General features: G+C 55.2%; 1 protein-coding gene across 4 annotated transcripts in view; it reads right to left on the reverse strand.

Moving 5' to 3' along the window:
- Positions 1-18,167, reverse strand: part of VWF (von Willebrand factor) — a 156,082-nt gene that overhangs the window by 74,565 nt on the left and 63,350 nt on the right. For all 4 annotated transcript variants that reach the window (XM_036865019.1, XM_036865018.1, XM_036865020.1 and 1 more), the window contains 6 exons: positions 12,779-12,915; positions 12,221-12,359; positions 11,145-11,245; positions 6,354-6,549; positions 5,446-5,661; positions 1,552-1,792 (listed from right to left, as the gene is read on the reverse strand). In XM_036865019.1, coding sequence (XP_036720914.1) covers positions 1,552-1,792; positions 5,446-5,661; positions 6,354-6,549; positions 11,145-11,245; positions 12,221-12,359; positions 12,779-12,915 — 1,030 coding nt within the window. The remainder of the gene's footprint in view (positions 1-1,551; positions 1,793-5,445; positions 5,662-6,353; positions 6,550-11,144; positions 11,246-12,220; positions 12,360-12,778; positions 12,916-18,167) is intronic.

Below are 18,167 nucleotides of genomic sequence, written 5' to 3' on the forward strand. Positions count from 1 at the left end.
CCTCATGCACACATATGTTCCCCCAGAGGACTTACCTTGGTGATTGATGAGTATGCCTTGTGCATTTTAGTCCCTGGACCTCAGCTCCACCCCCAAAACCCTCCACCCCACTTCTGCCAGTAGAATCCTCCTCAAACTCAAAAGTTACCTCCTGCATTGAGTCTTCCCCAATTCCTCCCAAACGGAAGAGATCCTTCCCTTTTCTGAATGAGCAGGGGTTTTTATGGCTCTGATATGGCGAGTCTACCAAATATAGTTATTTCATCTCAGTAAACATGAATGGTACCTACTTTGTATCAGAACGGTTAGCTACTAGGGATCAGGGCCTAAGATACAGTCTCTACTCTTCAGGAGGTCACAGTCTAGAGGGGAGATTTCACACATTTTTGCAGAAATCCAGGCCCAATGACCATAACCGTTTTAATACAAGTGTAAACAACCCACTTTGGATATAGGAGATTGGGAAGGATGGCAAATTAATCTCACTGGAGTGATGAGAAAAAGCTTGATACCACATGCAACGTGCAGACCCTGATTGGATCTTGACTTCGACAAACCAGTTGTAAAAAGACATTTTGAGACAATCAGGAAAAAGTGAACATGGATTGAATATTAGATGTTATTAAGGAATGATTGTTAATGTTTAGGTTAATAATGGTATTATGGTTAGATTTATTTTTTTTTAAGTGTTTCTCTGTTGGAAATACATACTGAAGTATTTTCAGATGAAATGAAATAATATCTGAGGTTTTCTTTAAATTATTCCAGCCAAAAAGGGGAGGAAGGGATAGATCAAATCAGAATGGCAAAGTGGTGATAATTATGGAGGCTGGGGCTGGATGCATTAGGGCTCCTTATACTATTCTCTCCAGTTTGATGTCTGAAATTTTCCATAATCAGGACATTTCAACTGGTTTCCCTCGTAGATTGTCAGCTTCTCTGGGGTCCACCCTGTGTCTGGTTCATCTTTAGGTTACAGTCTCTAGCCCAGCACTGGGACAGAACTGGTGCCAATGAGGTGTTTATAAATGTTCTGTTACAAATTTCTTCTGCGACCGTGACAGCCCTGCTGAAACTGACCAGGAAGCGTGCATGACCTGAAGCTGTTTTTCGGGAAAAGCATGAAGCAAGTCGAGACAGCGATACACCCTTGAGGCAATGTTGCTGTGGTATGTCTTCTCCTGGCTCAAGTGCTTCAGCCTGAGAACACTGACAGGAGGCTGAAGGGGAGGGGGGCAAGGAGAACTGCCATCTTTTGTTCTAGAAAAGGGAAGCTGAGACCTAGTGCAGAGAAATGGGGCTCCACACGTGACAGCTGGCTTACTGTTCATGACTTACTTCTGCCACCAGCCTGGAGCTCCAGTGCCCTGCACAGCAAGGCAGTCAGAAGACCTGGGTGAAATCTCAGCTTTGCTCCCGACTTGCTGTGCAACGCTGGACAGGCACTGCCTGTCCTGGGCGTCAGTTTACCCATCCATGAAATGAAGGACACGGAGGAACGTTTCCCAGCCCTGCCATTCCCGAGGTCCCCAGCCCCACTGCTCGACTTACCACATGGTGTGATGGTCCGAGAAGATGTCTTCCGGCTGGAAGATCTCACCGTCGTAGTAACAGGGGCACTGGGCCTTGGGCACACAGGCCCCGGTCTCATCCAGGTAGAGCCCCACGGGGCAGAAGCAACCCTCAAGGCAGACGTCGGTGCATCCCTCGTCCGGGTAAGAGAGGGATCGGCAGGTGAGGTTGCAGGGGGTCCCACACTGCAGGTACACCTGGCCTCGTGGGCAGCTCAGCGCTGGGGGGAGAGGGCGGGGCAAGGACAGCCTCAGTGGAAGCATTAAGGTGACCAGGACTGTGGTTCTAGGACCGGGGGCGCCACCCCTTGCCGCTGGGACCCCCAGTCGTATCTGTACGGTCACCGCCTTCTCTTCCCACTGTGAGCCAAAGTGTGTTTTTATTTTCACGAACGTCTGTTCTAATTACGGATGTACACGTTTTCTCCTCTGCTTAACCAGGGGGACCTTGCTTTGGTCATCTCTGAATTCTCAAAGCCTGGGACATAGTAGAGATCCTGGTGGATTTTAGGGCTGTAAACATTAAAAAGGACTGGCGGGGATGGGCAAGGGCATTTCTTCCCTGATGATAATAATAACAGCTCCCTTAGCTGAGCACCTACTGAACGCCCTGCTCTTCACCGTGGGCTTTACGCCTTGGCTGCCTCTCAATGCCTTAGATCTCACAGCCCCGCTCCCCCCCCCAGAGGTAAGCAACCTGAAACTTAACTTAGTGACTCATCAGGGTCACGCCTCCCAGGGAGAGGCCGAGGCAGGATTTGAACCCAGCTCTCTGCGACCCCAAAGCTCATGCTCCTAACCGTTATGCTCTAGAAAGGAAACGGTCCCCTAGGAACCAGGCTTTGGGGACGTGCCAGTCACAAAGAGCAGGGACACCCTTGGACCTGCCCCAGCAAAGCAGGCGGCGTCCACCTACCCACAGCCCTCACCCCACCCCCCGGCCCCCCACACAGAAACGGCACAACAGACACAGGCTGACAGGAAGCACGGCAACGCGGCAGAGCAGCTAAGGGAGGGAGTGAGCGCCAGATCCCAAACTCCTGGCTTCAAGTCGCAGCGCCCCCTCGAGTTAGCAGCGTCCTCTCTGGAACATAAAACTAACGTCCACCTGGGTCGCTATGAAGGTTAAGTGAGTTGAGAGCCGTGCCTGGCAGGTGGTGAATGTTTGCCGCTTTATTGCCCTTGTGATAACAGGGGAAACGCAGCCCCAGCTCCACAGGCTTCAGACAAAGGTCCTCTCCTAAGAGGACCCAGCACTGGCGGGTCCTGGCCAGCACTCAGCCCACTCTGCACTCACGGAGCTCTCGCCTGATGATGGAATTCTTTACTGGGGGGTGGTGGCGGGGGAGGCCCTTGGATCTTTCAAAACGCTTTCTCGTTGCTGATCAGCTGTCGTCCAAGAAATGAGAATCTCACTCTGGGGACACTCCTCCCGGGACCATTAGAACCCTTCCCTTCCCTGTTAAAAGCCATTTCTACGGCAGAAACCCGCTGGCTGTGTCCCACAGAAGCTGTAAAGGGAAAGCCTGGCCATGAACCTCAGAAATGCCCAAGCCCTGCAACTTCCCTGCCTACAACTGCTCTGGGGGTGGTGTTTGAGGGGAGGGGCTTTAACCATATTAGACACAGGCTTTTCTCTGAACCAGCAGAGAGGCTGGGTCATTGGATGAATATTTAGAGCAAAGGCAGATTAAGATGGGACGCGCTGGGCCATAAAGATGGGAATCCCGTTCAATCCACTGCGCCTACGACTAAGAGGGCAATTTCACCCATCCAGGAGGAGCAGGAGCCCAGAGGGCTTTTCTCTCTGGGGAGCTGGCTCGGAGCTGTGTTCAATTTCTCCTTCTTCCCCAGAGGTGATGTGCATCAGTTTAACAGATGTTGGCTGTGTGTCCACGGCGTGGCAGGGGCTCTGCTAGGCTGGGGGATGCAGAGACGGTAAGACTTGGTCCCTGCCTGCCAGGGGCAGTGGTCTTGTCTTTCCAAAGGAAACATAACCAGTTTACAAGGAAAAACATGTGTTCTGCTTCTCCGGAGTCTCCTCACAGCACCCTGCAAAGCAGCTACGCAATCAGGCCTTGCTCAGGGCGTGTCCCCCAGTGGGTGTGGCCTCTTCTTGGGGATGGAGTTAGTGGTTTAGGGAGCCTGTTCATTTCTCAGGAAGGGAAAATGAGGTGCAGGATGAAGGCAGGAACCCAGGCATCCTGCCTACCTTCCTCGGGCCTCAGAGGGACAACCCGTGACCACCTGGCTGGTTTTCACTGGTTCAACTATAGAGACAGACTCCTCTTGTCCTTAAAAGTCTCCAGGGACAGGTCCTTCCCACCACCCACACTTCCTGCCTCAGGAGCCAGGAAACTCTAAACAAAGCTCAGCGCCCGCTGCTGCGGGGTCAGCTCACCCCCTCTTGTTCTGTTCTGGGTGGAGGTTAAGAACCGCTGCTCCTAAAGTTTAAAGAATATTTCGGTAAGCCCTCAGCATGCTGGGAGACTGTCCTAAATTAGGAAATCCCTCGGATGCTGTAGCACAGGGATAATGCATAATTGCTAACATTGGGGGACAACCAAAGCATAGTCACAGACAGACGCCACTTACTCCAAATTACGCCCCCAGTTTCTGAACAGCAAATGCTAATAAGGGTTTTTGGAGGGTGAAGTAAAGTGCTCGAAGCAAGTTACCCAGAGAGGTCCCAGCCTCAGTTCTCCCAGCTGCTGGCCCGTGACCCCGTGACACCCCAGGGCTAGAGGCACAGGGGCACAACCTCACATATCTAAACACTTGTTCCGTTTCGTCCTTACTTTGTCTCTGCTTCTTGTTTTTATAAGGTGGCTTAGACTCGAATCATAAGTTGGCTCATTTGACCCCAAAGAGTGACACTTCTGGAGCCCCTAAACCTAAACTTCTCTTCAAATACATGATATTAAGTCCTTTTACCGTTTCTTGTAGTTCCTATTTTCCTGCTCTGTCAGAACCACTGACATTTTAGTCTCCAAATGTATCTACTTCACCCTATAAATCAGAGCATCCACTAGACCTTATCCTGCTTGAATGCCTTCACTTCTACGCATCCCAACTATTATTCCACCAACAGAAACACCATTTTTGTCAAGAAAGTGCTTTTTAAAAGCCTGGTCAAGTGCACCGCCTCCAGAAAGCCTTCCTTGGTTGCCCCTGCCTTAATCTACTAATTCTCTTGCTCAGTGTGACAGGCACCTAGTAGGGAGGCAGCTTCCACCTCTGCCTCAAAAAGGAAGGTCGAGGCCCTGAAGCACTGCTACAGCCTCGCCACGCAGGGCACTCGGCAAATGTTCCCAGAGCGACAGTAACAACCAACCAGGGACCAGAGTGCGGGGCAGATACCAACTCGGGTGCCAGGCATCTAACAGTGCAGGTTGGGACTCTCACGTCGTCTGGGGACAAGGATGTTATTCTACTTTATACGACTTCACACAGTGCTGGAGATGTGGGCGGGGACTGCCCTGATGGTTTGCCTGAAGTTATAAGCAGAGGATTGGTACCTGCATCTCCCATCACTTCATCAGATCCTCCAGGAATGCAGAGACCCACTGACTCCTCAAGCTGGCCCTACATGCATCCCACACTAGGTGGCAGCGACCACAGGAAATCTCTGCCAGGCAGGGACGTCAAGGTTCTAGGCCCCCAGGTAGGGGGTCAACTTGCCCTCCAGGCACAGGTCCGTCCCCACCGCGCTGTCCTTCGGGGAGATGAGAATCGAGAGGAGATGGGAGGGGATGCCCTGGGCCCCGTTCAGACAGCGCTCTGAACGGGACCAGCGCGGAGGCCGCAGGGCATCCGAGTGGATCCCGCTAGGTGGCGTGGCAGTGGAGGGGCGGCGGGCGGGGAGGGCACCCACCGCAGAAGCTGGGCTCCCGCCACCCGATGCGCACGCCTCTCCGGGCACAGGCCGCTGCGTAGTTGGCCACCGCGTCGCACAGGCAGTCTCTGCCGTTGGAGCAGGAGCACACGTCATAGCGGCAGTTCTGCAGGTAGGGCAGCGGGCCCACGGCGCCGTGGCAGGCCTTGAACTTGGGCGACGTCAGGATGGCGCAGGACTCGTCCGCGAATCTGGCTGTGGGGAGAGGAGCGGCGTGGCCCGGGGCCCCGCACGGTCTGAGGCGACCGCAGGCCATGCGCGCGCGGACCCAAGGGTCACCGGCTCCGGCTCGAAATCCCCGTCCCCGCCCCTCCCTCGCTGCGGCAGCGGTAAAAGCAAATTCTCTCAGGTCTGGGAATCATGGCGATTTTTCTTCCGCAGCCAGTATACTTTCCTGATGGCTTAAATATATAAGCAACCACATTTCCTAGGGAGAAACGGTTCCCTGATGAGTAAGAGGGTAAGAGGGGGCAGTCGATGTAGGCCTGAGGACGCTACCGCAGACAAATCTGCCCATGGCCAGCCCCGTGCATCTATCTTACGATAATTTAATTAATTGCTGCTCCGAGAGACCGAGAACGTCCAGAGGAAGAACTACGCGCTACTCTTTTCTTTTCCAGGGTGTGGCCCACGGAGGGTGCTCAATAAAGAGACTTTGAAGAATAAATGACCCAGATGAAGATCATCAAATGCTGATGGTGAAAACAAAAACCCACCTCCCCCAACGGTGGGTGCACCATCCACGGAATGCACTGGAACCCGGGGGAATCTCAGGGTTCTGGGGGCGCGCCTGCCCCTCCCCCCGCGGTGGGCGCACCGTCCATGGAATGCTCTGGAACCCGAGGGAGCTCGGGGCTCCCGGGGCCCCCAGTCCAGGGCTCACATACTCAGGCGCGGGTTGAGGCTGCAGGGGTCGCTGGGCTGCTTCCGCAGGTCCTCGCAGTCCGCACGCAGCTTCCAGGCGTTTCCGAAGTGCTCCACCAGGGGCTCCACCAGGCCCGCGGGCGTCAGGAAGTCGTCCCCCTGGTTGCCGTTGTAATTCCCGCACAGGCCGCACGTCCTCCCCGAGTAGACCGGGGACAGCTGCGGGGGACACACCACCGTGGAGCAGCCGCCAAAGCAGCCGCAGCTTCCTTGCTCTCATGAGCTGGTTTTCATCAAAAGCGATCCCCAGATGAAAAATAGATATGAATTTAATAAACCACAGCTAAGCCCTAGGCTGCAAAAGAAAATAAAACAGGAACTGCAGTATCTTCACCAGCAGCTCCGTGCCCCCTCTTAAATCCTTAGAGTCAGAGACCTGTCCTGCAGGAAAGGGTTTAGAGACTATCCTGTCACTTAAAGACGGGGACACAGAGAGGGACAGCGACTTGCCTGAGGTCACAGAGCTATGACCAGTGGATGGGCAGAGCTCCATCACCCTGCCTGTCAGAGGAGATGCCCAGGGACATGGAGTGCAAAGCCAGCGCCCCTTTCTTGCACACTTATCTCTGCCACACACATGGGCGAAGCAGGCTGAACTGTTATGGTGCAAGTCTTCTTAGAACATTGGGTGACCAAGAAAAACACCTTCCTAACTTCTTTTTGTTTTTTTAAATAAATTTATTTATTTTACTTATTTATTTTTTGGCTGCATGGGGTCTTCGTTGCTGCGCACGGGCTTTCTCTAGTTGTGGAGAGCAGGGGCTACTCTTCATTGCGGTGCACGGGCTTCTCATTACGGTGGCTTCTCTTGTTGCAGAGCACGGGCTCTAGGCTCGTGGGCTTCAGTAGTTGTGGCATGAGGGCTCAGTTGTTGTGGCTCACGGGCTCTAGAGCACAGGCTCAGTAGTTGTGGCGCACGGGCTTAATCGCTCCACGGCATGTGGGATCTTCCCAGACCAGGGCTCGAACCCGTGTCCCCTGCATTGGCAGGCAGATTCTTAAACACTGAGCCACCGTCCCCCTTCCTAACTTCTTGATTTTGACTTGGCCACTGAGCATCACTGAGGAAAAAGGGCCCTGAGCCAAGAGGACCCCGGGGGTTGTGATCATGATCGGAGGAGGTGGGGGTCAGCGAGGACCCCAGGGCAGCCTGCGAGGGTGATCAGGAGGGGATGCAGGCCACCGGCACATGGCTTGTTCTCCATGCTTCTGAGTCTGGGATGCACATTCAGGAACATTTTGGGGAGTCGAGCCTGTCTCTCACACGGTACAGCCGGGGGCATCTGCTGGTCTCTATTGAGGAGGGTCCTGGTTCAAACTGGAGCAAAGGCTGGGACCCCAGGGCCCTGACCCTTGCTCTGCAATTTACCAGAGTTAAACTGTGGCTGCGGAACCTCCCTGTGTTCTGACACCTGCTCGGGCCGGGCTCCGTAAGGTCATCTCCTGGAGCCCCTTCCAGCTCGGACTTGACAAGATGCAGGACGGACAATCTAGTGAGGGTTCCGAACCCATATAAAATGTACCCAAGTAAATATCATTAATAAGAAAGAGGATGGAGTAACGTTTCCTCGTTTGCTTGACAAATAGCAAGTGTTGGCACGTCAGGCACCAGCCCCTCCCTGACCTCGCAATGAAAACGTCAATCCTCCCACCTAGCACTTCCTGCCCTTCCTCTGCTTTCTCTCTCTCGCCAGGATTTATCACCTTCTAACACGTGACACAGTTTCCTTGTTGGTTCTGCTTACTGTCGGCCTCCCCCCATTAGAATTTAAACTAAACGAAGCCAGGATTCTGCTCTGCTTTGTTTCACTGTTGTATCTCGGCCACCAGTTCGGTGAGTGGATGGTTGAACGGTGTCCGGACAGATTCGTGAGTGAGCGAGGCTCTCCTCTGGACGCCGACACCCAAGGCCAGCCCCGGCGAAGCAGTGACGCTGGGGATGCGTCTGTCCCCTCACCCCCGTCTCAGTGTCCGCTCTCTTCCCTCCTAGTTCTCAGGCCCTGAGTGCCTCATGCTTCCCAAGTCACCTCTGGCACACCCGCCAGGTCTGCCGTCTCCACCCTCCTCCACTCTCTAAGGCTGTCTCCTTCCGTCCCTGGGGCTTGTCTCAGAGGCTGGCTCAGCAAGGGTTAGGAGAGTGCGCGTGCGCGTGGAAGCCAGGCCAGGCTGCCCTCCTCCCCGCCCCCAGTGCCTCAACTGTCTAAGATCAGGGACTTGGAGAACGCACTTGCTATTTGCTATCTGAAATAGCAGTGTCACTTCTGACAGAATGAAAAGTGTCAGAGAGCCCTTTCTACTCCGCTTGGCCTAATGCCGAGCTGGGCCTGCATCACGGCCGGCAGGGCCCCGCTGCCTGGACCTCGGGATCCGTACCTCACCCGGGGAGCCCCCGGCAGCTCCTCATCCCACCTCATCTGGCTGCTGCCTCGGGGGGTGCCCGCCCTGCCGCTCCCTGCTGTCCCACCTCCAGCAGGTGTCTTCACCTCGGTGGTCCCCACCAACCCCGGGGTCAGCCTGGGGACACGTTCCCTCCACCCCATCCACAACCGCCCCCTTTCCTCCTCCAGCCGAAACACATAGGACATTCCCCAGGCCCCGGGGTCGTCTGCCCCGTCCTGCGTCTTGACCAGGGAAGGCCTCTTCTCTTTAGCCAAACTGACCAAACGCAGCCCCAGTGATAACCCTGCATCTCATTCCCACAGAAACAACTCCCCCCCTCTCTCCTCAGAGGAGACAAATAAACCTGAGGCAGGGAAGTCAGCCACCCAAGACAAGACCAAGATATCATGTGCCTGCTGAAGGTGGGGAGGGGCGCCGTACAGATCAAGAGCGCCCTCTCGGTGTGGTGGGAGATGCCTGAGAAAGTGGGACGGCTAACAGGGGCACCTCCCTTGAAGACCAGGGTGCAGGAGACCCAAGTTCTGCTCTCACTCCGTAACCAAATGACTGTAAGTCACTTTCCTGCTCCAGAAAAGATAGGATCTTTAGGGCTTCCCTGGTGGCGCAGTGGTTGAGAATCTGCCTGCTAATGCAGGGGACACGGGTTCGAGCCCTGGTCTGGGAGGATCCCACATGCCGCGGAGCAACTAGGCCCGTGAGCCACAACTGCTGAGCCTGCGCATCTGGAGCCTGTGCTCCGCAACAAGAGAGGCCACAATAGTGAGAGGCCCGCGCACCGCGATGAAGAGTGGCCTCCGCTCTCCGCAACTGGAGAAAGCCCTTGCACAGAAACGAAGACCCAACACAGCCATAAATAAATAAATAAAAAAAAAAAATAAAAAAAAAAAAAAAAAATAGGATCTTTATTTCCGACTGTACTCGAGGGGTTGATAAGATCTCCAAAAACCTTCATGTTCTATAGTGTGTGGTCACAGTTTTATTTTTTATAAAAGGAAAAAAAGGCGTTCATTTGGAACTTTCTCAGGGTCTTCAAAGACAAGAGAAAGAACATGACATCACGAGGATGGAGGACACCAGGATGTCATCGAGGACACCCCAGGCGCCCATCACGGGATCATACCGAGGGCCTATGGAACACGGGACCCCCGGAAGCAGGAGGGGACTCTCCAGGGATCCTAATGTGCTCAGGGCGGGGGTTCTCAAAGTGTGGACGTGGGACCCACGGCAGGGGGTGATCCCCGAGACCCTTTCAAAGGGTCCACGAGGCCAAAACTATTTTCATAATCATACAAAAACGTTATTTGGCTTTTTCCCTCTCGTTCTGTACAAGTACGCAGTGGAGTTTTCCAGAGTCTGCATGACACGTAATATTGCAGAAGACTGAACCCAGAAGCAGATGAGACTCCAGCTGTCTTCCATTAAGCCAGCCATTAAAGAAATTTGCAGAAACATAAAACAATGGTATTCTCACTACCTAATTTTGTTTTGGAAAACAGATTTTTTAATGTTTATGTCAATGTGTAGTCGCTTTACTCTTGTTATTTTTTAATGAACTAATAAATGTCTCTGATTTAATTTCTAATCTGGTAAATATCAATAGCTATAACCTCCATAAAAGATCTCGGGGTTCTCCATAATTCTGAAGAGTGCAAAGGCATCTGAAGACCTAAAAGTGAGAAGCGCTGGTCTACTGGGGGCGACACTGCCCGGGGAGCTGATCGGGTGCGCGGTCCTGGGCGCGTCTCCCGGCCCCCATGAGCCTTGCTTGCTTCGTTTATTAAATGGCAGTGACAATGCCTTCTAGGGGGATTTCCAGAGGGAAAAAATGTATCTGGAAGCCCTGTGAAATATATGGCTCCCTCTCCAAGCATGACTCTAGGGCCACAGAAAGCAGAGGAAGTGGCCCCTAGGCTGCAGAGGCCCCGGGACCAGGGGAGGGATTTGGTAGTTCCCAGGACAACCTTTCACAGGCAGTGGGTACACGACACAGGGTCTTGGCTGTGAGTCCCACAGTGGGCCCCCTGCTCCGCGGAACACCCCCTGATTCCAGGCCTTGTTGCAGCCAGGAGCCTGGGCAGCAAATCATCTGCTTCCCCAGCCCCGCATGAGCCCACCCAGTCTGGAGGCCCCTTGGGTTACCAGAGCCCAGCACCCGGGAACTCCCAGGGTGAACAAGGGGCATCCAGACAGCAAACGCCAGCCTCTCATACACAGAGAGGCCTGTTCCTCACTCTGGGAGCGCAGGGCCGGGGGAGAAAGGAATTCCCCTCCCACCCTTGAGCTCTTCCCCAGGAGCACAACGGGGACTTTGTAAGGTCCAGCTGCAGGGTGGCCGTGCTCAGGGGGGCACCTACCTTCACCAGCAGCCTCCCGCGGCCGTCCCAGTCTATCTGCAGGTCCTCCCCGTAGCTGAGGTGCACGGAGGCCATCACGGTGTGCTGGATGCGGAGGTCACCTGGAACCCAGCAAGGACGGGATTTAGGCTAAGATGGGGAGAGGGCAGGAGAGCGGCAGGCAGACGGATCGTAGGGAAAGAGGGGGTATCTCACAAAAGACTGTAGCAATGAAAGCAGTGAGTTAGGGGGCAGCTGGGGATGTCCATGAGGATTAAGGTGGGGGGGGTCTCAGAGGTAAGGTGATCAGGGTGGGTGTAGTGCAAATCGGGCTCCCCGAGGAAGGCGCCTCCATATCTATCCCTGCTGTAGCCTGCCATTCCCTGTACTGCCACAAGGGGGCAGCAGAGGCTCCTGCATCCTTAGCTGAGGCAGGTGCCCTGAGCCTGGTTCCGTTTCCCATTGAACCCCTAACCCCTGAGCATTTCCTGGGCCCCTCTGCCATTGCACATGCTTCCAGGCTAATTTACTCAGTCCTCACGGCTGAGTGGTGCTGTGTGCACAGCTGAAACGGCAGTTTTCTCTGGGGAAGAGGTAGGAGGCATACCTCTTTCCCAGAGAGACACACATAGCATTAACACACATAGGCACCTTCAAGTTCACTATGTGCAAAGCCGGGATAATGGGCCATGGGCTGGCCAGTGGTCTTGAAGAAGAAGAAGAAGAGGGGAGGGGTCTGGGAGCCCCTTTGAGGGTGAAGGTTGGAAACAGGCTGTGCAAAATGGCACGTAACAACCTGGCAAAGTCACTGAACAGGTAGGTTTTCCCACAGGTCACGGGGTCATCTGGCTTTGCCCCATGACATCTTGGGGTCTGACCCATCACCAGCCACCCCGCCCCCAGCCAGCTTCCTCTGCTCCTCCTCCTCCTCCAGGAAGCCTTCCTTTCTTGCAGGAGGCAGGCCGGGACACCGAGCCTGCCCTCCAAAGTTAGCTCTCCTGCACATTTGCGCAGAAGAGGTGGCAGCGAGCACTGCTGAGGGGCGGGGGCGCTGAGGGTGAGCTGGGCCGGGGCCTGTGGGGGAGGAGGGCACCCACCTTGCAGGAGGGGGATCTGGACGTCCTGACCATCCATGGCAACGCCTCCCCCGTGCTTCAGCTTCACGATGTTGCTGTGCTGGCTGGGCAGGCGGACGGTGACCGAGCGGGTGCAGACCGCGTCGGGGTCGTCGGCACACTGCCGGGAGGGGCACGCCGAGGGACGTCACCAAACCCCCGCCAGCACCGCAGCCCAGCCCCCGACCCATCCACTCGGGGAAAGACCTCCACCCACGCAGCCCTTCTCACACGGAACCACTCCCTGGTCCCAGAACCGTCTCTGGGAAGGGCCCTGGGGTTATGCCACAGAGAGGCCCAAAGCCCAGGCCTCCCCCCGCCCAGCGCCATCCTGCTCTGGCCCTTTATCAGGATTCTAGGCCTTGCTTGTCCTTGTTCCTTGGGCCTGTTGTTCCAGAGGGGCTCTGGGTCCTCAGGGGAGCCCCGTGCGCCCTGTCTGTCCTCCCCTTTGCTCAGTTGCCCAGAGGAAGGACGTGCGCACGGGGCCATCTTGCCCCCCTCACCCCCGCGGTTGCCCTGGGGCTACCTGGCGAGGCTCACCTGGACAGTCTCTATGATGATGGAGAAGGAGTGGTCCTGGCAGTCCCGGGCCAGCAGGTACTGGCAGACCCCACTGAAGGTGAAGTGCCTGTTGTCAAAGCTCTTGAAGTGGGATTGTCCTGTGATGAGACATTCCCCTGGGGGGACACAGGGAAGGGGAGAGTGTGTGTCCCAGAAGGTCCCCTGGGGGGACATAGGGAAGGGGAGAGTGTGTGTCCCAGCGCATCCCCTGGGGGGACACAGGGGAGGGGAAAGTGTGTCCCAGCGGGTCCCCTGGGGGACACAGGGGAGGGGAGAGTGTGTGTGTGTGTGTGTGTGTGTCCCAGCGGGTCCCCTGGGAGGACACAGGGGAGGGGAGAGTGGGTGTCCCAGTGGGTCCCCTGGGGGACACAGGGGAGGGGAGAGTGGGTGTCCCAGCGGGTCCCCTGGGGGACACAGGGGAGGGGAGAGTGGGTGTCCCAGCGGGTCCCCTGGGCGGACACAGGGGAGGGGAGAGTGTGTGTCCCAGCGGGTCCCCTGGGGGACACAGGGGAGGGGAGAGTGTGTGTGTGTGTGTGTGTGTGTGTCCCAGCGGGTCCCCTGGGAGGACACAGGGGAGGGGAGAGTGTGTGTCCCAGCGGGTCCCCTGGGGGACACAGGGGAGGGGAGAGTGGGTGCCCCAGCAGGGCACCTCCCGGGGATGCCCCTCACCACAGTCTGTAAAGCATCTCCACGGGAGGACTCTATTCAGGCCCCACTCCTCTGGCCCTGAGAGGTCACGGCCGGGTGGGTCAGTTCCACGCCTCAGGGGAGTGACAGCCACACCCAAGGAGTGGCAGAGCCAGACCAGAATCCGTGGCTCCGGCTCTGCGCTCTGGGTTCACCGTGGCCCCCAGCCCTTCCCCACGGCCGCTGCAGGTTCTGGCTCTGCTGGGGCCACGGGCCTCGGGCCTGCAGAGGCCTTTCTCTGCGCTGCCATTGTGGGCACTCCCCACTCCACGAGAGTCCCTGAAGGCAAGAGGGCAGAAAGGCCGCCCAGAGCAGTGATGGAGAAGGGGAGCCCAGCAGCGCAGGGGCCAGGACCCAATCCTCACCCCTCGCCAGCCGAGGGGGCAGCCCTCAGGCCTCCTCCTGGGCAAATCCACGCTGTGACTTCAGCTGGGGCCACTGGGGGCCCAGGACCCCATCTGCCCACGGCCCGAGCCAGCTCCCCAGCCAGGCTGACGCGTCTGGGGGTGGGTACGAGGACGCCCCGGCATCACCCTGCCGCTCGAGCCCTCGACGCGCGCCCACCCAACAGCGACTCCGTCCTCCCAGGCCCCAGTGCCGGCCCGTGGTGCTGGCCCAGTGCACCTCGGACCACAGGTCGTCCGTGCTGGGGGAGGGGGGTTTTGCTAATGCCGCCAGTGACTCCCCACTGGCCCGACCCCAGCTCAGCCCACAGCGGACCCACTGAAGCCGAGGCCGGCATCTGGAACCCTCCCCAGCCTCCCTTTACCTGTTTCCTCTCCTCCTTGCCTTCTACTCTATAGAGAAAGAAAAGCAGACACACACCACAGGCCGTTCCATAAAGCTGGGGCCCTCCTTCCCCTCCCAGTCGCCCCGGCCTCCAAACAGCAGAGAATCAACCTCCACAGCACCACTCTGCTCTGCACCCCAAGTTCCCCCTAGGAGGGTCCTACAGCCGGTCCCACCTGGACCCATCTCCAGGGGCTGACGCTGAGCCCAGTCACACAGCCGGGGGTCCCCAAAGGCCTGAGAGGGGTTCCAGCGGTCCACCTGTCACAGACAAGCCCCATCGGCACCCTGCCTGCCACCTCATGCCCAGATTTGCACTGAAAGACGCAGCAGGCATGGGGGCGGGGGCGGCCAGGGGGAGGGGCAGGACCAGCTTTGGGTCCAGGTGTGGCCCTGCCCTTGGTATGTGCTGGAAGGCAGGGGGAGGGCGAGTAGCCCCAGGTTACAGTGAGTGTCCCTCTGCCTGGTCCCCAGAGCAGCTAACCCCTTCTAAGATGGCGTGGGCCAGGAGGGCACACTCAGCCCGGAGAAATTAGGAGAAAATAGGGAGGCCCCAGATCATCTTCACCAGCATCATCTTCTGTGATGAGAAGAAATATACATGTCTTTGTCCCTGATTCCTGACACAGAGCTTCTAGAGCCCTAGGAATGTCCTGGCTGAGAGGAGCATCTTTTGTTCTAATGAAGCCACTCTTAGCGGGTCCCTCGAGAGCTTCAGGATGGGGACTGGTTACAGAAAGACCTAAGAATGAGTAGAGGGTTGGGACTTTCAGTCCCATCCCCCAAACTCCAGGGAAGGGAGAGGGGCTGGAGATTGAGTTAATAATCAACCAGGCTTTTAGGGACTTCCCTGGCGGTCCAGTGGTTGGGACTTCGCCTTCTAATGTGAGGGTGTGGGTTCGACCCTCGGTCAGGAAGCTAAGATCCCACATGCCTGGTGGCCATAAAAACAAAACATAAAACAGAAGCAACATTGTAACAAATTCAATAAAGACTTTAAAAATGGTCCTCATCAAAAAAAATCTTAAAAAAAATAATAATCATCAGTCGTGCTTACATAGTAAAAGCTCCATAAAAACTCTTATTAAACAACAGAGTTGGGAGGGCTTCCAGGTTGGTGAACATATTTACATGTAGGACACCCCAACTCCACAGGGACAGAAGCTCCTGTGCTCAGCACCCTTCCAGAGCTCACCCTGTGTACATCTTCATCTGGCTGGTCATTTGTCTCCTCTATAATATTTTTTGTAATAAACCAGTAATAGTCAGTAAAGTGTTTGCCTGAGTTCTGTGAGCCATTCTAGCAATTATCATAGCTGGCAACAGAAGCAGGAGCACTTGGAGGGAGCCCTTCACCTGCGGCGTCTGTGCTAATTCTGGGTAGTCAGGGTCAGAACTGAACTGAATTGTAGGACACCCAGGTGGTGTCCAGAAAGTCGGAGGATTGGTTGTTGTCAGGGGGAAACACACACACATGTGGTGTCAGAAGTGTGAGTAGAAGCAGATCGTGCCTCCCCATTGCATTGCCCCACAAGAAGGGCACGAGTGAGGGGTCACTGTTTGTGGAAGTCCGAGCAGAACAGGCAATGAGTTAGGGGCCAGGGTCATCCCGACTGATTGTAGCCGCGCTGGAATTCCAAATCCACGGGTGTCACAAGAAAGTCTTTTTAAAATGGCTATTTTTCAGAAGCCACCATCATTCAACAAACAGAATGACACGGCCCTTTGTATCACATGTCTTGACCCCATTGCAGTGCGATGGGTGGGAATTCCTCCCCCAACCTCTCTTTGTTTTCTCAACAGCACTCTTATCTGAGTAAGAAATTAAACTTGCATTATCTCTGACAATGCTCAGGAAAAGAGGGGTCAACGAGAAAATATGCAAACATTTGAAAGCAAAACTTCTGGGTCAGAATCTAATCCTCTGATCTGATTTCCTGCTCTGACCTCCCCCGACTGGCGTTCGGAGTTTCTCGGGAATCAGAAATCTAAATACTGTATTATATTTAGCTTATCTCCTTGGTACAATTGAGGGATGGGGCTGACGACACGGGAAACCCAGGAACACAGCTGAGTGAGGGGCTAGGGAGCCGTGGGCCCGGGGGCTGGAACAGGAGCCAGAAGAATGGGCCACACGGTGACACTCGCCCAAGCTCTGCCCAGAGGTCCCCAAGATGCCCAAGTTCTGCCAAGAGGATGCCCAAGACATTCCCAGCCAGCTGGTCAACAAAAGGCAGCCTGACAAGCTGCTGGTCACCACCGGACACAGCAGGTGGGCAATAAAAGTTCGGTGAATGCATGCAAAGCAGGTGATTCTTAAAATAGCAAATAGCATAAAACCAAGAACAGCCAGAAGTTAAAGCAAGTCCACTACATGAATAAGAATCCTCCCTCATGGAAAAAGAGAAGAGAAAAAAAGTCTCTCATTTGATGGAGACATGTTACCTCTTCTAAATAAGCCCTTTTGTTCACAGGAAAGGAGCCTCCATGGGGCTGTTCTGCTCAGCTCATTGGCTTCTACCCTTTCCCATGCGGCTACAGAAAGGCCAGCCCACAGGCCTTCTGCAAAGCAACTCAGGCTTCCTCCCAGCATAAATGTTCACCAAAGCCTGCCTCTAAATCACATTAACATAATCTCAACCAAACATGCAAGACGCATTTCTAAGTGCTCTATGGGCACTACCTCATTTACTGCTCTGGTGAGGCTGGCAATATTATACCCAGTTTACAGAAGAGAAAACCGAGGCACAGAGAAAATCTCGCCCAAGGCCCCAGAGTGGCCCAAGAGGAATTTGAACGTGGGCGTTCTGTCAGACTCCAGAGTTCACAGTACTTGACACCGGCCAGTACTGCCGCATGGGTTGGCTGCAGTTTCCAATAAGCTTCATTTCATGGGGATACTGCGCACACGTGGCAAGTGCCGAGGAGCACGGGTACATCCAGGTCTGGACGTGGAGAAAGCAGAGGAAAAGGCGATGCATGGCCTGGCCTGAAGGAGGTCTGGTGAGACTCCAGGAACCCCAACGTGGGCCGAGGCAGCCACAGGAGACTTGCCATGAACTCGGGGGGTCAGATCCCCCAGGTGAGCCCAGGTACCTAGAAAAGCATGCTCTTACTGGAGGGGCACCATCCTGGTTTACTCATCACTTTCCCTCTTAGCCAGGGAGGAAGTTTATCTTCCTTCCCAGAGGTTTCAGAACAGCCAGCTTGAATCCCAAGGCTGAATGACAGGGATGGCTTAGAAGGCATCAGAAATTATCCCGAATCAAATGAGCAATGCGTTGCACCAAGATCCTCCCTCCTGCTGCAGACCAGGCAGGCGCATGGGCCTCCATGCCACCAAGCCCAGGGAAGGCTCAGGCTCTGTCTTGCCTCCTGCCTCATCTGTCCAAGCCACACCCTGCTTTGCACCGCCCCTCCCCACCCCGGGCTCCTTCGTGTCTCCATCCTTCTCTGACCCTGCTTAATGAAACAGCTGTGGCTGTGATGATGAAAACAGCTAATGTTTACTGAGTACTTGCTGTGTGTCAAGGAACCACAGCTCTCATGGGATGAAGCTGCTGTTATCATCCTATTTGACAGATGAGGAAACTGAGGCTGCAAGTGGTTAAGCAGTTTGCCAAAAGTCACCCAGCTAGTAAGCGGTGGAAATGGAACTCCTACCAGGCTGAGTCCACAGCCCACGCTCCCAGCCCCAGGACCATGCTACCTTTCCACGTTCATAGGACTTGGGCCACAAATAAACTTCCCAGCTCCAGAAGAGTATCTTCCACACTCTTCCGTCAGGAGTTTGAAATTCTGTCACCAGAGCTTTATTTGTTTGAGGAATAGTCCCTATTCACAGGCATGCTCCTTCCTCATTGATCCCAACCAAACATTTTGACTCAGTGGA

This window comes from Balaenoptera musculus, chromosome 10 (genome assembly GCF_009873245.2).
Source record: "Balaenoptera musculus isolate JJ_BM4_2016_0621 chromosome 10, mBalMus1.pri.v3, whole genome shotgun sequence".
NCBI classification, from domain to species: Eukaryota; Metazoa; Chordata; class Mammalia; order Artiodactyla; family Balaenopteridae; genus Balaenoptera; species Balaenoptera musculus.